Raw genomic sequence first — 17,110 nt, forward strand, 5'->3', positions numbered from 1 at the left:
TCTTCAGGAGGAAGATTACTAATATTTAACTAAAAACATTCAGAGCACGCTCTGTCTGCCAAACTCAGCCCCCCACCCCGCCACGGCTTACTTAAGTAAATTAAATTGAAGCTTCACTTCGGACTGGAAAGAAGCGTGTGTGCGTTCATAAGTGTACGCACATCCTGGAGCGCGGCCCGTGACTCCGGGATACCTGTAATTTTGACGGCATTCGCCAGCAGCACGCTGAGGGCGCAGGTTTCGTTCGGGAATGTAACGCGGAGACTAGACCGAGCCATTGCTTAACGCTCCTTCCTACAGGCACGTTTCTGGGTAGACTCAAATTCCTGCAGAGTTTAAGCTTAAATTAAACACATTTACAACATTTATGGATTGTGAGGAAAAATTCCGAAGTCCTATTCACCTCCCAGCTACTGATCAGTGCTGTAAATATCGACAGTTATCCATAACGGAGCTCTTTCACCCACTACCACGTATATCCCCATTTCTCAGGCAGTCAGTCCAGCGCGCCCTGAGCACCCTGGAGCTGAGCAGCACACAGATACATGGAGCGATGCCTTCCTGGACGCTTTCCAGCAAGGCCTGGGAAGAGGGCAGACCCGTCAGACTAGTTATGTAGGCCTGGCTGAGGCCAGATGCCCTGTTCTCACTGCACAACAATGCATTGATAAGTGCTAGAAGATCACCATCTGCTACTGCAGGATATTGGTAATGGCAGAATACTGTAGCTAGTGTGATATATGAGCACAACTATATGAAGAACAAGTCACATGAGTAACTGGCTTTAAAATTATTTAAATGCATAGCTTAGTTTGGGACTAAAAGTGACCTGATGGCATGCAGCGGTATTATGCTATATATCCCCCCGAGAGTGTTTTGCTAGCTTGGGAATAGCAGTGAGGTTATACTGGCTCAAGCTACACATTTGGCTGCGTTTACATATTGCTTTCAAATAAGCCAACTTTGGCGACCTGATGCAAGGCTGTACTTTTCAGGGTTACATTTTAACTCCTCTTCTCTGTAATCATCTTTAAAGGGACAAGCAGTGATAGAAAAGCGTTTAATAAAATGTTGAGCAAGACATACACTGAAATTAAAAATTAGACAATATTATCCCAGACATACTTTGTCTTGTAATTTTAGTTTTCTATTTAGATGCTATTTACTATAACCTTAACACTTAAGGAGTTTGAGTCACATTTATTTTTTTGCTTGGAAACATTAAAAGTAATTTAAAACTGGGAAACTAGGAAATTAGTAACCTACAAGTATTATTCTTTCATTTCACATGCTCAGCAAATGCATACATATGTTTTTCCAACAGCAGTGGAGCATGTAGAGTTGCAGGATGCTCATGTTAAATAGGGTTCTGTTTAGAAATTGCTGTTCTGGAGACTGACAGTTTTTGAAAGGGAAAAGGAGAGCACATCCCAAATGATATTAACTTTCAGAGCAATTTTGCTCTGGATTACTTTGAGAATCCAGGTGAATAATTGCCTGTAAATAATTTAATTCCCTGAACAATTTGTGCCTACATACTTCTCTGTCAATCTTCTCTTATATGGTTAATCCATTGGGTCATAAACCTTGTTGAGCCATACAGCAGGTGCATAACATACACGCATAAAGCTTCCTGGAGCAGCAGTGCATGACTTCCTATGGGAAACCCAGCAAAGGTAGACATCGTTGCTCTGTATTAGTGCTTTAAGTGCAGAGCAGTGAGCCCTGAAAGTTTTTAGCTCTCTCCAAAAAGAAACCAGACAAATTTCTGTGCTCAAGGCAGGCCTCTCGTAGTAAGAGAATTCGACTTTCTACTCACCGGTGACAGCCTGAATTGGCCAACTCCAGCTCCCTCTCCGCTGTGCAAAGGCACCTGCTGACACCACGCGCAGCTCAGCAGCAGCACAGCAGGTACGGATGGCCCAGGCCGCCCGCTGCACTTCGTACCAGCCTCAGCGGCTTTGTATCGAACAGCCCCAGGCCGGCAGGAAGAGAAAGGGGCCCTCCCGCCCAGCGGAAGACACGGTGCGCTGCCAGGGCTGTGGGGGGCCGCGGCGCGGCGCGGCGGGGCGGGGCGGGGCGGGCGGACCGCTCGCAGGGGGCGCTCGTGCCGCGCGGCTCCCCGCGCCTCAGCGACGCCGCCCGGCGGCCGTTGGGGTCAGGGGTCGCGGCGGGCCGCGGCCGCGCTGCAGCGGCGCCACCTGCCGGGCGCGGCGGGCCGCGGGGCGCGGGCTGGGGCGCGGGCGCGGGCATGGGGCGCTGCCGGCGGCCTCGAGCCCGCGGCGGCCGGAGGCGGCGCCGCTTGCGTTAATAGCGCTTCCCGGGGCGGGGGGGACGGAGGGAATTTGGCGGCGGCGCTGGCGCCGAAGGGCGCTGCGGGAACGAGCGCGCAGGTGGGACAGCGGGGGCGGGCACGCCGCCCTCCTCATATGGGCCTGGCGGGCGGCTGAGCACCCAGGCGGTAGCGTGGCCGAGTGGTCTAAGGCGCTGGATTTAGGCTCCAGTCATTTCGATGGCGTGGGTTCGAATCCCACCGCTGCCAAGAAGTTTTTGTCGCCGCCGCGGTGGCTCCTTTTCGCCGCCCCCGGGAGCGAGGCAGCGGGCGGGTGAGCGGGACCGAGCGTGGAGGGAGCCGGGGCGGCGCCCTGGACGGGCCGGGCGGGGGCAGCGCGCAGGGTGGGTGAGCGGCCGGGGAATATTAAAACCAAATTAGCAAACGCGAAAGCTGCCGCGGGGTAAGCGGCTCCGCGCCGTTACGCCCCGACCCCCTTTCGCGGGGGGGGGGGAGGGGGGGGTTGGAAACGGCGTTTTCAGCACCTGCTCCGGCTTCCCGCACCGTCCGGGCGCAGCCTCGCCCGCGGGTGGGGGGGGGGGCCGGCGCCTCCTCTCACAGAGCCGGCGGAGGGGCATGGCGGGGGGGGGGGTCCTACCGCACGGGACCGAGCGCAGCGGTTTCACCTACGCTTTTATTTCCCGCCACGAGGGATTCACCACAGAGTCACGCAGCGCGCGCCGCCCCCGCGCGGCCGTTACCGGCGCTGGCGGCCGCGCCCGGCCCCGCCCCTCCCCCGCCCCCCGCCGCCGCCGCGCGAGCCCTCAGCCCGCGAAGAGCGCGTCTGGGTGCGAAACAAACGGATCCCCGAGCCGCGACGCCCGTGTGTTTGTTTCAGTGATGATCTTTGGCCTTCGCTGTGCTTCACCGCTTAGAGAGCGGCTGCTGACAGGCCACGGTTTTGTCCTCAAATCTGAAAAGTAACGGCCCGTTGGGCGCACTGGGGCCAGCAAGGAGCGCGGCGGCGGGGCCGTGCCCGACAAGGTGCTGTTCACGCAGGTCAACGTTGCGTTTCTCTGAAAAAATGCAGAACTGAAAGGTCATCGAATCTTAAAGAAAGAAAGATCAAACTTAAACTAACCATTACAGAAAGCAAAACTTTGAGGAAGGCGGGATGATTCGGGGCTTCTGGTCTCGTTTTAACGTAGTGGTCCACAGAATCGGCGAACGCAAACTTCTCCGGGTTGTAGCCCAGCTGGTGCCGGGCCTTGTCTATGCGAAACGTGTGGGTTGTGGAAATGTTCTGTACCTGCAGGGCAACACACAAACAAAAAAACAAAAAAAAGACAGCTATGAATACACAGGAAACTGAACCAAAGACTGTAAATGATAATAAAGATCCAGTCGAGAAGGAAAATTAAAAACACCGTGTCCTATTGACATATGTCGCATTGTCTTTTAAATTGCTCACCCGAGGAGGTGAGAAGGTGAGGAGGATCTTGAAAGCCCAAAGAGGCAGCAAAGGCTGCAAAGTAGAATCTTCTGCTCTTGAAAACATCCACAAAAAGTTCTCTGTACTCGTTTGTGCACCTAAGAGATGGCTTTTATGTGCATCCTTAGGTGCCCAAATATCTTCAAAAATGAGGTTGCATCTTGCCAGCTGAGGCCCTATAGGATACTGGGCTGAGGAAGCCAGGAAGAAACTGAAGCAGCCTCTCCCAGAGTGCAAGCATAAGCTCTTACCTTTCTTCTCGAAATTACAATAACAAACATCGCATATTGCTTAAAATGCAGCTGGCACACACCTCCTTGAAAACTGGAGGCTGAAAAAGGACTGGGGAAAGTTTTTTTTCTGCTGACAAGCTCAAATTGTGCCTCAGAATTAACACGATGTGCAATCCTGTGAGAATTAAGGAGCTGGTATAAACACACACTTTACCTCATTTCTGGTCAGCAGAGGTGATAATTCAACAAATGGTTTCAGCGTCAGGTGAAGATATTCCATTATTATTGCTGCATAACAAAAGATCACTACTTGAGGTAAGAATAGTAAATGGCTATACCATCATGACTTTAGCATATCTCACCTGCACATGACAGTGAGGACTAATCGCACACCTAAGGGACTACTTGCTTATACAGAGTTGGGTTTAATCTTTCACATTTCAGTCAGACTGAATCAGGGGGCTTGTGTGAAAAGGGTTCGGGAGGGTGCTGGTAGTTTTTTCTAGTGAAAAGATCGTGGGACATCACAAAAATGTGGTAATGACAAACCAAGCAAAGTTGGATTCTTAGTTGCACATGGGGGGTTGATTTTGGAGAGGGTGTTGGGTATAGAAGAATGATAAATTAACCCATGTAAGTAAAGCTGCTCCTCTTCCACGTATCTCATGAGTCACAGAGTTTTACGTTTAACTTGCTATATTTATAACATCAACTTCACAGAGTTATATGCCTGATAAGGATTTAAAATGTATATTAGTGGGACTTAAAGTAACAGATCATTCTGGTTTTAGCACACTGCATAGAGCCGAACTTCACCCCTAACTGTTATATACTAGATGAGCCCAAAGCATATTCTATTTATACACAAAAATAAAAATTATGCATATTATTTTTATACATGAAAATAAAAATTGTGGGGAAATTAAAAAAACATAAAACATAACTAACAGTTATGTTAGTTATGTTGCAATAAGAAATGGGGCTAACACAGAGAGAAGTGTTAATAAAATATTTTTACCTGATGCATAAACTAAGGAAGTAGGAATACGTATCCACGGTTTACTGCAACCTAATCTTTCAAACTGAAAGAGATTTAAAAAAATGATTAAAAAAACCAAAGTAGAAACCTCAAACAAGTTTCAAAGTTTCACTATAGAAGATATTTGTGGAAATATTTATTGATGAAACAGAAAACTGCATCTTTGCTGTTACGATTTAGCTTTTCTTTCTTCAGGAGTTTCCAGTTAAATGTCACAGGCAGAAACTATGTAATTTTCAAATGGCAGTCCATGTGAGAAATAATCCCTAGTCCCTCTCTGCCTTAAAAGAAGAGGGAAGAAAGGATTATAAACATTGACCCAAATATTGTGGCGTGCTGATACCTAATTTAACTTTGTGACATATTTATTATGGTTTTGAGCCCATCATTAACAGCAAAATGATCTTTTGAAAATAATGTATATTACAGATTAATAATTTGGATTTTAATTTTTTTCCCCAAAATATCCACCGTTAAACAGAAGAACGCCCAAGAAACAAAGATGGCATAACGGCTATTTGAAAGAGGATACTGGTTCAGAAGGACCTTTGGTCTAAGGGAAGACGGTCACCTGATGTTCTGTTTTAGGCAGTCTTGGTTATAGTGCTGATCGCACTGAACTTCAGGCAGGAATTAAGCCCACGTTCAGAATAGCACTCTTACACCCAAAGCAAACATACCAAATACTTACTAGCATGCACACACAAAAGCCACAGTTGCAAAATTAATGAATTTAAAGTATATATTGTACGTACTAGTGGAGTTAACCATTCAAAAAGGTTGAATTTTTCACCGTCGTTAATGAAATACACCTGACCACTCTGTTAAAGAGGCAGAGAAGAAACATGTTAGTACACAAAATACCACATATGTTGACTTATTTTATCTTACCCCTTATAAATAGATTTAATAATTTAAAAAATGATACAGCAATATAAAATGCACATAGATAGACAGACAAATCAACAAACTACCTGCATTGTGTGCCAATCAGTTCCCCTTTTGTGTGCGATTAAATTGACAGAGAAGTGGTTTATGTAATTAACATACTTTGGTATGAATTATTTATTACAGATGTGCCTGTAAAGAATGACTGTACTGATTGTACTGAGATTACCAACTGCACTCAGGGTGGCACTACATACAATTTGTGCTGTTAAATGAATTCAGCAAATGGTGGAATGTGTTCTGCTCTCAGCCGAGTTAAAACTCACTGAAATCCACATGACTCCATCTGTGTAACCAAGGTGCAGGTCACCTCTTTCCATTTTGCTTTTAGAGTTCTAGAAAAAGTTTAATCTGCTCCGAAAATCTTTCTAGTATACTTTTAATGGTAGTTCTTCTCGGTCAGATAGAAAAGTGTACTTAAAAGGAGGAAAATGCAACTACTTTTGAAATAGTTGTGTGAAATCTCAGCTGTGCTGAGATGACAGCTCTTATGTACATACGGTATGGAAAGAACTGATTATCACAGTGCAGAATATTAAGTCTGGATCTATATACAGTGGGAACACAGGATAAATTTGCCAGAACGTCCAATTTCATTTCTGACATATCAGATAGTCTTTGCTCCTCTTCCAGGAATGGCAAATATAATATTACAAAAATGCAAAGCAGGAGATACTCTTAAGGATAATGAACTGATTCTTCCAGCTACTAACACGCTACAGAGCCAGTGCTGCGTGGTACCATACTGTTAGTGGCACATTTGTCAATCAAAAATACAGACAATATATGCTAAAGGACCACGACACAAATATTAACTACTGTTCCTGCAACAACCCTGTTGGATCCACTGTAAAATGAAACTGTGGTGTTTTTATTGTTTACTTACAGCTATATAGTTCTTTTCAGGAGTGAGAGCGTCAGCAGCTAGGATTTGGGCTTGTACAAGGTTCTCCACGTGCACCCAGTTCAACTTAGCAGAAGGATCCCCAAACTTGAAGCTAAGTAGCCCTCTCTCAATATTCTTCTGTGGACACAAACAAACACGAAACCACAGCAAGATGCATTTTTAAATGAGGTACACTACGCTTTCTCGTCCATCCAAATGTATTTTTTGTCTCCACTTAAAAAAAAAAAAAAAGACAAATCAATTAAAAAGAATCAGGAGAAGAATATATTATAACCAATTCTGTAAATCTGTGCTGAATAGTATAAGAAGTAATGGACGAAAATTGCAATGAGAGATATTCAGGTTATCTAGTAGGGAAACGTTTCTGATAGGTAGGAATTAGGCTAGCCTGCCTACAAGGGATTGCAGTCTTCATCACTGGATGTAGTTAGAATGGATTAGAGAGACGTTTGTCAGGGATAATCAAAATATAATTGATCTTGTGCATGGGAGATGGACTGCATGACCTTTCAAGGTCCTCTTTTAGTCCTAGTTTGCCTATAATTCTGTCACTTGTAGCTGATATACCCACAAATGATTTTTATAGCAATTCCCTTACATAGGGTAGAAATTATTTTGTTCCAACAATTCATCAGTACTATGACATACTACATTGGTTTACGTAAAAATATTTTGGGAAGGTGGAAGACATTCTGCTGGAGTGTCTCTTCACTCCTAAACCCAAGTTTTCAAATTACCCGGACTCAGGTGTCCAGCCGGATAAGTTCATCTATATGCCTACTAAATAATCCCTCCATAGCTGGACTGAGGCAGATCAGAAGAGCAGCACTGCAAAGTTTGCACTGCCTATATTTATTCTGGAGATAAACACATGATATCTTTTTCCAAGCCTATCTGTCTATCATCTTGCCTGAATCCTGTCTTTTAAACACAGTACACCCTGAATTTCTAAAAATATACGTCTATTTTAAGGCTGAGTAAAATGTTGTCTGGAAAGGCAAAATGGAGTTCTGAATGGATCAAAAGTATTCACAAAATTAGATAAAACTTATCAGTTAGTTTTGCCTGAAAAAAAAAAAAAAGGAAGGCAGCGTAAAGAAGTATCACACTTTATTTAATAGGTCCATTGTAGAAACTGCAAAATGTGTCAGTTGCACTGTGCTTTAAAAGGGGCTCATAACAAATAATCATCTTAAAATTGTAAATGAAAATTTAAAAAGCCAATATTTCTTTCAGGTATAAAGAACACATTTCAGTTTTAACTAAAATGACATTTGCCATTTAAAAAATATTTTATTTAGAAGGTGACAAAACGGATTTCAACTGACTTTAAGAACATTCTCCACCTCAGCCACAAAACAAAAATATCTGTTATGTGATAACCTTGAATGTATTTCTTCATCAAAACTGTACATAAGTCTGTATTGTACTGATGCCTTTAAAATAACTGATTCGTATAATTCCGCAGGGATCATTTTCTAAACGCTGTACTAGCCCTACAGTTTCAAAGATAGCAAGTGAAATGGAGTAAAACATGAGCACCTTAGCTGTTTCGTCCTTTAGTAACCTATTGTACTAGAAGGTGCTTCTGACTCCTTAGCTTGTTTCATTGAATAGTAAAAGCTGTTAATGGCTGAGCCTGGAAATAAGATATTTTGCTGTGTCTCTTTTCATTAATATTTTAAACCAAATGTTTTAAGTTGCATGAAAACAGACAAATTGCAATATCACAGATTGGCCTGAATCTTTATAATTACAGAAAGCATTGAACTATAAAACTGCACTTACATGGGCTTGTGTTTCAAAAAAGGCTTTTTTAACGTACTCTACGTTGTTTACAGACATAATATAGTACCTGTTAAAAAGGTTATAACATCCTCAATTTTTGCCAGAGAAGCAGGTTAGTCAGTTCGTAACACTAATAACTGATACTGTTGTGTATTTATAGAGAATTCTGCTGACTAAAAAATTCAAATACATACTGCTAGCCGTGGCAGGTGTCTTTGCTCTTCTGGTCCATAGATTCCTGGTGGGCGAAGAACACATGTATAGAATATACCGCCTCCTAGAAGAATTTATAAGACCGTTCTTAAAGTGACTTTCTTATGACTGCATTATCAGTACTTTTTTTTTTTTTTTTGGTTGTATGAAGGCTCTGCTGTAAGGAACTTACTCTGAAATAAATTAAGTTCACCAGCTTAAAAATAGTATTCATAAAATGGTGTTGAATTAATAATTAGATATTATGTTGACAGAATCATAACAGAATAGCAAGATAAAATCCAGAAAACTCCTGCCAGCCACACTCAAAAGCCTTGACATAACAGGACTTTTAGCAATTACTAGCTATTTCAAAACTTTTGTCTAACCAGTTCTTTATCTCTGTGCCAAAACAATCAACAAATATGCCAACTGTGATGATGGGTTTGCTCGTCTGAACAAGTTATTGGTAAAAAAAGTGGAATGAAACCAAACTAATGTTACATAAAATTACTGAAGGAAAACAGTGACTCATGAGCAGTACAAGATAGAGCTGAAAGGCTCTTAACAGTAGGACATCTGGCTCCCACTGAAGCTACTGCAGAATTTCCTGATAACTTCAGTGTGAAAACAGAACGACCATCATAAAATCCTTATCATTTCCCAAGAATATCAGTTATCTGGTTCATCATCTGCTAGTAATTGTTCTTAATAGTACTAGCATAAGCTCTTGATAACATGCCCAATACTCAGTCCTGCTACGGCACAGAATCAAAACATGGGCATGTGTGGAACAGTGACTGATCAAAATATCACTGAATCATTTTAATCCTTTATACAGATAAACTAGTGTAAGCGTCTGATTTCATTGAGAAATGCAGAGCAGTGCGTTGCTCCTGAAATTAAGAGTGTCTTTGATGTGAAGAGCTGCTGACAGAAGAAGAAGTAAGGACCCCCCTCCTTTTTTTTAAACAGAATAATGCTACTAGGATAAACACGTCAATAACTTTATATCTCTTTATGTTACTCTAAAAGCATCAAGCGAAGAAAGCCTTTTCAGTCAGTTGTCCACAACTAAATTTAGCTCACTATCACTTGGTCACATGGAATCATGTTGCACTTTACATTAATTTGTTTTGCACTGGCAGTTACAGTATCTCACAGGTGAGCTTAAGTATTCAAGTGTATAACTGGCTCCCTCAAGATGGAAAACTTTGGGAAGCACTAATAAATAATTCCAGGCTGCAGTATCAGGTGCCTTCTTCAGATTTTAATATATAACTATAGGGGCGTAACGAGTCAATCAGCATTCATGTTTTACTTATGTTGCATAATACAGTGACATTAAACACCTGTTCTTCTTTAATTTAATGCTGTCTTCATCTTTTCAAATAAGATAGTAAACTCATTGCTCCCACCCTAAAAGCTTTTGTTGGCACCATGGGAACTACAAACATTTAAAAGTGATTTTTAAGAGAAAAATCTTAGTTTGGGAAAGTGGTAGGTAACTTTATTTCGTATTTGCTGGACAACCTTGTCCACTGAAGGACTGATAATAAATAGATGCAGTATGTTAGGGAGGCAGAAGAAGAGGAGGAATAATTTCCACTATGAATTCATGCTAACGCAAAAGTACCTGCTAGTGGAGTTCCATTAGCTGCTAGTACCATTTGTTCTGCAATTGATTTGGTTCTGGAATAATGATCAACGTGCTACAGGGAAAAAGCAAATATGATGTTTTTATCTATTCTTGAATTAACAGAGCTGAGAGGCATCTCTTCTCCATTAGTTTTTACATAGCAGATGGCAACAAACACCTCACAATTAAGAAACTGTAGGGTATTATTTTAGGATAAAACGCATACGTATTGTTAAGATAAGCAAGCATTTTTGTTTATGCAAATCCAGTTAACTAATTTTAGCCTATGTGAGAAGTAATAAATAAATGTATGCTCTGACTGCTGCCAAGAATGTAATCGATCAGTACTTTGTAATCTGGATTTCTTTATAAGGTAATGGAAAAGTCAGAAGCCAAGTTTTGAGGACATCATGATTCATCTGAATTCTCCTGTTCACTTTCTTGCGGCACGCTCCCAGGGAGAATATTGCTCAATATTTTTTCTACCGATCTCTACTTCATGAAACACTGAAGTAATGATGGAGAGAGGACAGAGAAAGGACACACACGCACACCCCAATGTATGCAAAGCAACCAGAACTACTTTCTCTTTTTTAATTACATGCAATGTACCCATATAAGAATAGGCTGCTTTCCCTTGTCAGCTCTATATTGAATATATATCATCTTCAGTAAGGGAGAAACAGATAAACAGATAAATAGTATGAATAATAAATGGTCAAAGAGGCACCAAGCCATATAACACAATCCCTGTATTCAGCTGGAGTTTCGTTGAAGTTAATGGGAAACTGTATGAGTTATTTTCCAAAAATCAGTGCCTGGATAGCAAACGAAGAATTCTGAAATTCACATAAAACTGTGGTGTGTTAAGGTTGCAAGCAGCATCTACAAAGAGTGTAAAGAATGTTCTTTTTTCTTTCTTGGCACTAGATTCTGGCATCAGGGAAAATATGGTCATGAAAATTCCAGGATTTTTCAGAAACAAGCAAGTAAACCAAGAGGAAACATGAAAAAATAATACAGCCAAAATACCTTTTCTATAGGAAAATATGGCACAGTTTCCTCATCCCCATCTTCAATAGAAAGCCCTCCAAACACCACATTTACTGTACTGGTATATATCAGTCTAGGGATGTTCCTTTGTTTGCAGGCTGTGACAATATATAAAGTAAATTAGTTGAGTTGAAACTGAAATATGGAAAAAAAAAAAACGTTTGTGTGAACTGGCAATGGGTCTTTTCTGAGACACTGTCCAATCTTAAAAGAGCAAATCCTTCCATTTTATGATTGGATTATTTAACATGCAAAGCTTATTTAAATGGCAGATACCAACTGAGAAACAAGTACTTGATAATGTGGCATGTCCTAATTTGGATACTGTAAGGAAACACAGTGCCTTTGGGAGGGCTAGTACCACCGTATTGCGATGGGGCTTCAGCTCTAGCCAGGTAGGCTACTAAAAGTGTTTCTACCTCGGGGCTGCCCACTACCTGTACACAAGCTATTTTGATAGGAAGAAGGCAGACTGCTGCAAAATACACACGGAAACAGTCAACTCCTTACGTGGATACAGATCCTGACATGAGGTCAGACATGGTTATGAAAAGCTGAAGCAGCACTGTAGTGCTGGCTCTCGTATCACGCCTTACAGCAGAATGATGAACATGTTTATCAATCATGTTTCCCCATCTTCTGCCAAAAATGTAAAGTATCTGCTGAAAAATAGTATATGCCAATGTTTTTTTCTAAGTGGCATGTTTTGATATGCTCTATCAACACTGATAGGCAAGGTTAGATACCTACCATCAATGATGAATTTTGTTCCATCAATGTTTACAGTTTCAATCTCTTCTCTGTGAAGCTAGGAAAATAGAGAAATTCTGCATTTCTGAATAGTAACACATTTTAAATTCACTAGGTGGCGGTTGCAAGTGTCCCCAAATGAAGCAAAAGCAATGAGCTTAGTGGTTTGTTTTTTAAAAAAGCTTGTTTAGACATTTGAGACTTCAAGAAGTCAAATTATTACTTTTAAACTACATTTTTCTTGTATTTTTACAGCTCGCTTGAAGCAAAGAGAATCATCGTGCTTCTGAACACACATTTCCAGTGGTTACATGTCTTGCAGAAACATGTTAACTATCCATGCTTCCGTAGCACTTCAGTGGCTAGTTGGCTGTACCTAAGTAATTCCGTAAGTATGCACTGCTCAGCCGCGAAAAGCTTTTAATGAGCTATCTGTCTAGCTAAGATAATTGTTGAAGTTCATTTTATTAAATAAGGTTAGAAAGGGGATGTGTGTTTGTAACTTTAATGATTCAAAATGTATCTAAGAGCCTTAAATCAAGCACATCCTTACAGCATTTTATCTACAATGGCAAAAAATTAAGACTTGAAATACAGCAGTTGTTGTAATTTAGTTATATAAATAATTTATACTTTACTTCAGACTTCACTCCTCCCAGTAACCTCACAGCTAGGAGTTCAATGTAAAAAGGTTTAGGGAAAGATCAGGTTTTTGTGGAGGGAACCCGCCTCCTTTGCCTCTCCTGTCCGCTCGCTTGTACAGAACACTTCAATATCGTTTCCAGCTCAAAATCCCTCCCAGGCTGCTGTTTAAGCCTCTAATTGTGAGGAAGTTATTTCGCAACCAGAGAAACTGAACTATAGCCACACTGCCTGCAGCTAGAACATCGGTTTGCGCAGAGCAATTCACAAAACAGCACAGGCATGGACTCATGCTCTGAGGATAATCTGAAGACATAGAGTCTAACACGTAGTGTTATAGCACCACGTCTCCCAGCCTAACTCAGTGCAGGAAATCACGCAGAAAAAAAAAAAAATTGGACTCACTTGCTCTCTTCCTGACATTCCATATGAAGCTACATGAAAGACACAGTCAGCCCCTTCACAGGCTGCAAAAATGGCATCATAATCCCTGACATCTGCCTGTAATACATATGAAAAGAAATTTGGCCTTGAATTCAAAACTGTAGGTTAGCAACTGTAATATAGTGGGTTAGCACAGAGGGAACGCGTATACATAATTGTACTTGCATCCTGGCACTGAAAACTAGGCCAATTGATGGTACTTGTTGATAGTAACAGATTTCTTCCATGGAACTCAAAGGACTTCAAAAATATTCATTAAGCCTCATAATACCCCCATGAAATACAGAAGTGTAATACTCATTTTTCAGGTGAATAAGGCACAGATGAGTGAAGTGACTTGGTCATGAGCAGAATACTTTCAGAGTCAGGAAGAAAAGGAACTACTCCGTGCTATGCATTAGAAATGTCATTGTTTTCCTTCTATATTTATTTCAGATGCAAACTAAAATCCAGCTGACAAAAAAATTTCTAGAATATGCAAAATTTTAAGAAGTTGCTTGACTTTTAAGAGTATTTGGATTTTGTGAAAACTAATAAGACATTACGGAAAAAGGCGAATGAACTAATGTTATTTGACTACTGTGAAAATACAGTTTATCAATCATACCTGGATACACACTACTCCATTGGGAATTTCCCAGATAGGCTTGTTTATGTCATACAGAACAACAGAAGCTCCTGAGTTGGCAAGAGCACATCCCAGCTTGTATCCAAAATAGCCTCCGCCTCCTGTCACCACTGCTCTCATGCTTTTTTCTTTCAGTGCTCCAGCATTTCCACTGAAGTTAGAGTTAGAGGTCTGGTGCCAGGGTGTTGCTATCCCGCTCAGTATAACTTTTGTGTCATTCCTGTTAAGTGAAATACCATCTTCTATTACCAGACACAATTTCTTCTCCATGTTGAAAATTGCTCCATAGTGCTCCTGGATGCAGACAATTCCAGTAAGTTTCATGTCAAAAATCTCTACTCTCTGCAGCAAAGTTTTACTTTAATGTAACCTGTTCAAGAGAAGAATAAAGCATAACGCTAGCTACAAAATTTCCAAGCTTCAAAGATTGCTTTTAAAAGACCAATTTAAATTTGCTGATTCAATTGTTTAACTTCAGAGTTTGTTTAAACATACTTTTCATATTATACAAACTTTAAAAATTCATTTTTGTGAATTGGCCATTAAAACTATGAGCATGTATTTCTATATTATAGCCAACATCCTGAAAACATATAGCAAAATTTGCCTATTTTGGATTAACAATTTGCAAATGGTATCCAGAATAATAAAAGGAAAACCTCAGTTTTCCCCCCAGGTACATGAATGCAGATGTTTTCTGCATGTCGGTCAAAACTGTGATAATGGAACAGATGAAAAACTTTTATTAGCAGGAGAGAAATTGTTGCCTATGTGAGAACCATCTGGCGGTCTCTGTTCAATTCGTTGTGTTTAGCGTCACAAAAGCTCAAAGGTGGCCTTTAGAAGTCACCTATGAGGGAGAGCCTGCACCTGAATTTGAAGTCTTAAACTGTCAGGTAAACACAAAAGATGAACAAATTGCATACAGTTTTCATGCTTAAAAATGCAAATAAGCCCAAGCAGAACAACAGCAGGACAAAACTTCCCCTACTGCAAAAAGAGATCTCAAATGCTTCCTCCTCATGTCTCTGGATTATTGCAAAGAAAGACATCTGGTGGGTTTGGATTATCGAGAAGAAAGACATCTGATGTTTTCAACGCCATTCTAAGGATCAGTCAACAACTGGCTGTTGACTGACTGTATGTTAAGAATACACTACGTTTTTATCACGGGCAGTGGTTGGAGTTGAGACATGAGACATTCAGATGGGCAGAAGCATGCCCGAGTCCGATATCTTTACCAGGTGTGTCACAGGACAAGGCTATCAAATCCCTTACTTTTCTGGGGATCTAAAATTTAAAAATTGCCATGTGAGAGAAAGAAAAATCAGGTCAATATTAAGACAAGTAATACTGAATCATTCCTTTCTTAAACACAGAGGTTCCTTCTCACCCATCAAATGTTCATCACTGAAAGACAAAGCATTTTAGAGGTTGTAACCATTAACTCTTATTGGAGTTACCCATATCACTTCATTGTGCCTTAATAAAAGATTAAAAGTTATCTGAGATCCTGCAGCTGTTCTGTGCGTCTCACTTGCAAATTTGTCAGGGGAAGCACGCGGTATTTAGAACGAAACACTGGAAGCCAAGAGACCTCGCGCTCTCCTGGAAGGGAGACCACCTCCTGGGTGCTCTCGGCCGGCACGACGCCCCGCTGCTCAGTGACCGGCTGTTTTCCTGCGAGGGCAGCGCCCGGCAGCGGCGGCAGGGACCTGGGCCGCGCCGGTTCGGGCGAGAGCCAGGGTGACTCTCCAGCCCCAGAGCGGCTCGCGGTATTAGGAGGAGCAGCGCCCCTTACGGAATGAAGTCGGTCCCATTTCGGCCCCGCAGCCCCTCCTTGCTCCGAGCCTCGGCGCTCGCCGCGGCTCCGCGCCGGGCACCCCGCGCAGCGCCGCGCCGCTGCGGGCCGGCGGGCGGTAGGGCCCGGCGCGGCGGAGGGGCGGTGCCGCGGCGCCCACGGCTCCGCCCAGGCGCCCCTGGCCGACCAATCCCCTCGCGGCAATGTGCCTCCTTCGGCGCCTTGCTGAGCAGCCAGCCAACGGGGCCGCAGATGCAAACGAGCACCTCGCGGGTGGGGGCGGCTGCGGCGGCCCGGCGGCCGTTGGTGCGGTTGGGCGCCTGCCGCCCCCCCGGCCCGGCCCGGCCCGGCCCGGCGGCGGGAAGGGTCCCCGGCCGCGGGGTCGCCGCGTTTCCCGGCGCTGGCGGGCGGGCCCGGGGGACACCGAAACCAGTGCAAACACTCACGTCGTCCCGGCGGAGCCCGCGCCGCCCCGGCTCCCCGGGGGAAGCGCTGCCCGCCCGCGCCGCGGGCAGCGGGGGGAAACGCGGGCGGGAGCGGAGCCCCGGCGGGCTCGGGCCGCCGCCGCCCCCCAGCTGCCCCCCGCGGCGCGGCGCTGCCCGGCAGCCGCCGCGCCCCCGGGACCCCTCTGCCCGCGGGGGCTCTTGGGGCTCTCACCTCGGCGCCTCTGCCCGCGGCGGCGGCGGCGGCGGCCGGGGCTCCGCTGAACAGCTCGTCCGGGAACCCGGTACCGTCCGCTGCTTGCCGGGGCGGCGGCGCGGCTCGGGGAGGCGCGGAGCATCGGAAACACCTGCAAAACCGCAGGAAATCCCCAGGAGGGAACGTGACTGCCCGCCCGCCCCGCGCGGCGCCGCGACCCGACCCGACCCGACCCGACTGGCCGCCGGGGCCGCCGCCGGGGCCGGGCCGGGGTGGTGCGGGGGCCGCGGGCGCGGCCGCCTCCGCGCCAGCGCCCGGGCGGGTCTCCGCCCGCTGGAGACACGCTGCCCCTGCGTGCTGCGGCATCAGCCACCCCGGCGAGAGGCGGCGCAAGCTAAGAAACGGGACAGCTGGCGATATTCCCACCTGACGCCAGAAGTTGTCCTAGTGACCTCACGTGCTGTGTTCTTTAATAACAGTGGATGAATTAAGCCAGTCGGTATTAATTCTGCTGTTACTGTAGCGATGTAAAAAGCCTCTAACTGGAACTACCAAACCAGATGCCAAAGCAGAGGTTTGGCGCCCAGAGGCTGGAGCGGACCGCGGCGGGGGCTCCCCGGCCCGGTCTGTCCTCGCTGAGGAG

General features: G+C 44.2%; 2 protein-coding genes and 1 non-coding gene across 14 annotated transcripts in view; 1 reads left to right on the top strand and 2 right to left on the bottom strand.

Annotated features, from left to right (window-relative positions):
* The window catches only part of EEF2K (eukaryotic elongation factor 2 kinase), a 37,430-nt gene extending 35,369 nt beyond the window's left edge, over window positions 1-2,061 (bottom strand). For 2 of the 9 annotated variants that reach the window (XM_009683375.2, XM_068908241.1), the window contains exons 1-2: window positions 1,820-2,061; window positions 194-326 (exon numbers count right to left, since the gene is read on the bottom strand). The gene's annotated coding sequence lies outside the window, so the exon portion shown is untranslated. Of the gene's footprint in view, window positions 1-193; window positions 341-1,819 lie in introns of all 9 variants that reach the window. The other 7 variants (XM_068908246.1, XM_068908242.1, XM_068908249.1 and 4 more) reach the window with 6 other exon arrangements.
* A 399-nt stretch (window positions 2,062-2,460) lies between these two features.
* On the top strand, window positions 2,461-2,542 carry TRNAL-UAG (transfer RNA leucine (anticodon UAG)). The gene has a single exon. It is a non-coding gene; the product is annotated as a tRNA-Leu (tRNA).
* A 536-nt stretch (window positions 2,543-3,078) lies between these two features.
* On the bottom strand, window positions 3,079-16,706 carry LOC104149743 (putative short-chain dehydrogenase/reductase family 42E member 2). Of its 4 annotated transcripts, none has more exons than XM_068908401.1 (12): window positions 16,486-16,706; window positions 14,007-14,397; window positions 13,361-13,456; window positions 12,314-12,371; window positions 11,543-11,661; window positions 10,508-10,583; window positions 8,874-8,956; window positions 6,871-7,008; window positions 5,792-5,857; window positions 5,016-5,079; window positions 4,212-4,285; window positions 3,079-3,581 (listed from the first exon to the last, which is right to left on the bottom strand). In XM_068908401.1, exons 2-12 carry the CDS (start codon window positions 14,349-14,351, stop codon window positions 3,333-3,335), a joined length of 1,368 nt encoding a protein of 455 aa, XP_068764502.1. In that variant the 5' UTR covers window positions 14,352-14,397; window positions 16,486-16,706; the 3' UTR covers window positions 3,079-3,332. The 4 variants fall into 4 exon arrangements, with proteins under 4 accessions (XP_068764502.1, XP_068764503.1, XP_009681866.1 ...); XM_068908402.1 differs by lacking the exon at window positions 16,486-16,706 and adding an exon at window positions 15,625-15,938 and having other exon boundaries at window positions 8,874-8,917; XM_009683571.2 differs by lacking the exon at window positions 16,486-16,706 and adding an exon at window positions 15,625-15,938.
* Window positions 16,707-17,110: the final 404 nt, after the last annotated feature.

The sequence above is a fragment of the Struthio camelus genome, chromosome 15, assembly GCF_040807025.1.
Source record: "Struthio camelus isolate bStrCam1 chromosome 15, bStrCam1.hap1, whole genome shotgun sequence".
NCBI classification, from domain to species: Eukaryota; Metazoa; Chordata; class Aves; order Struthioniformes; family Struthionidae; genus Struthio; species Struthio camelus.

Coding starts and splice junctions, on each gene's coding strand:
- LOC104149743 (XM_068908401.1), bottom strand. CDS start 14,351: ATGAAACTTACTGGAATTGTCTGCATCCAGGAGCACTATGGAGCAATT. Junction 5,858..6,870: donor CTGAAAAGAACTATATAGCT/GTAAGTAAACAA, acceptor CCTCTTTAACAG/AGTGGTCAGGTGTATTTCAT. Junction 3,582..4,211: donor CTCTGCTGACCAGAAATGAG/GTAAAGTGTGTG, acceptor GTTGCCCTGCAG/GTACAGAACATTTCCACAAC.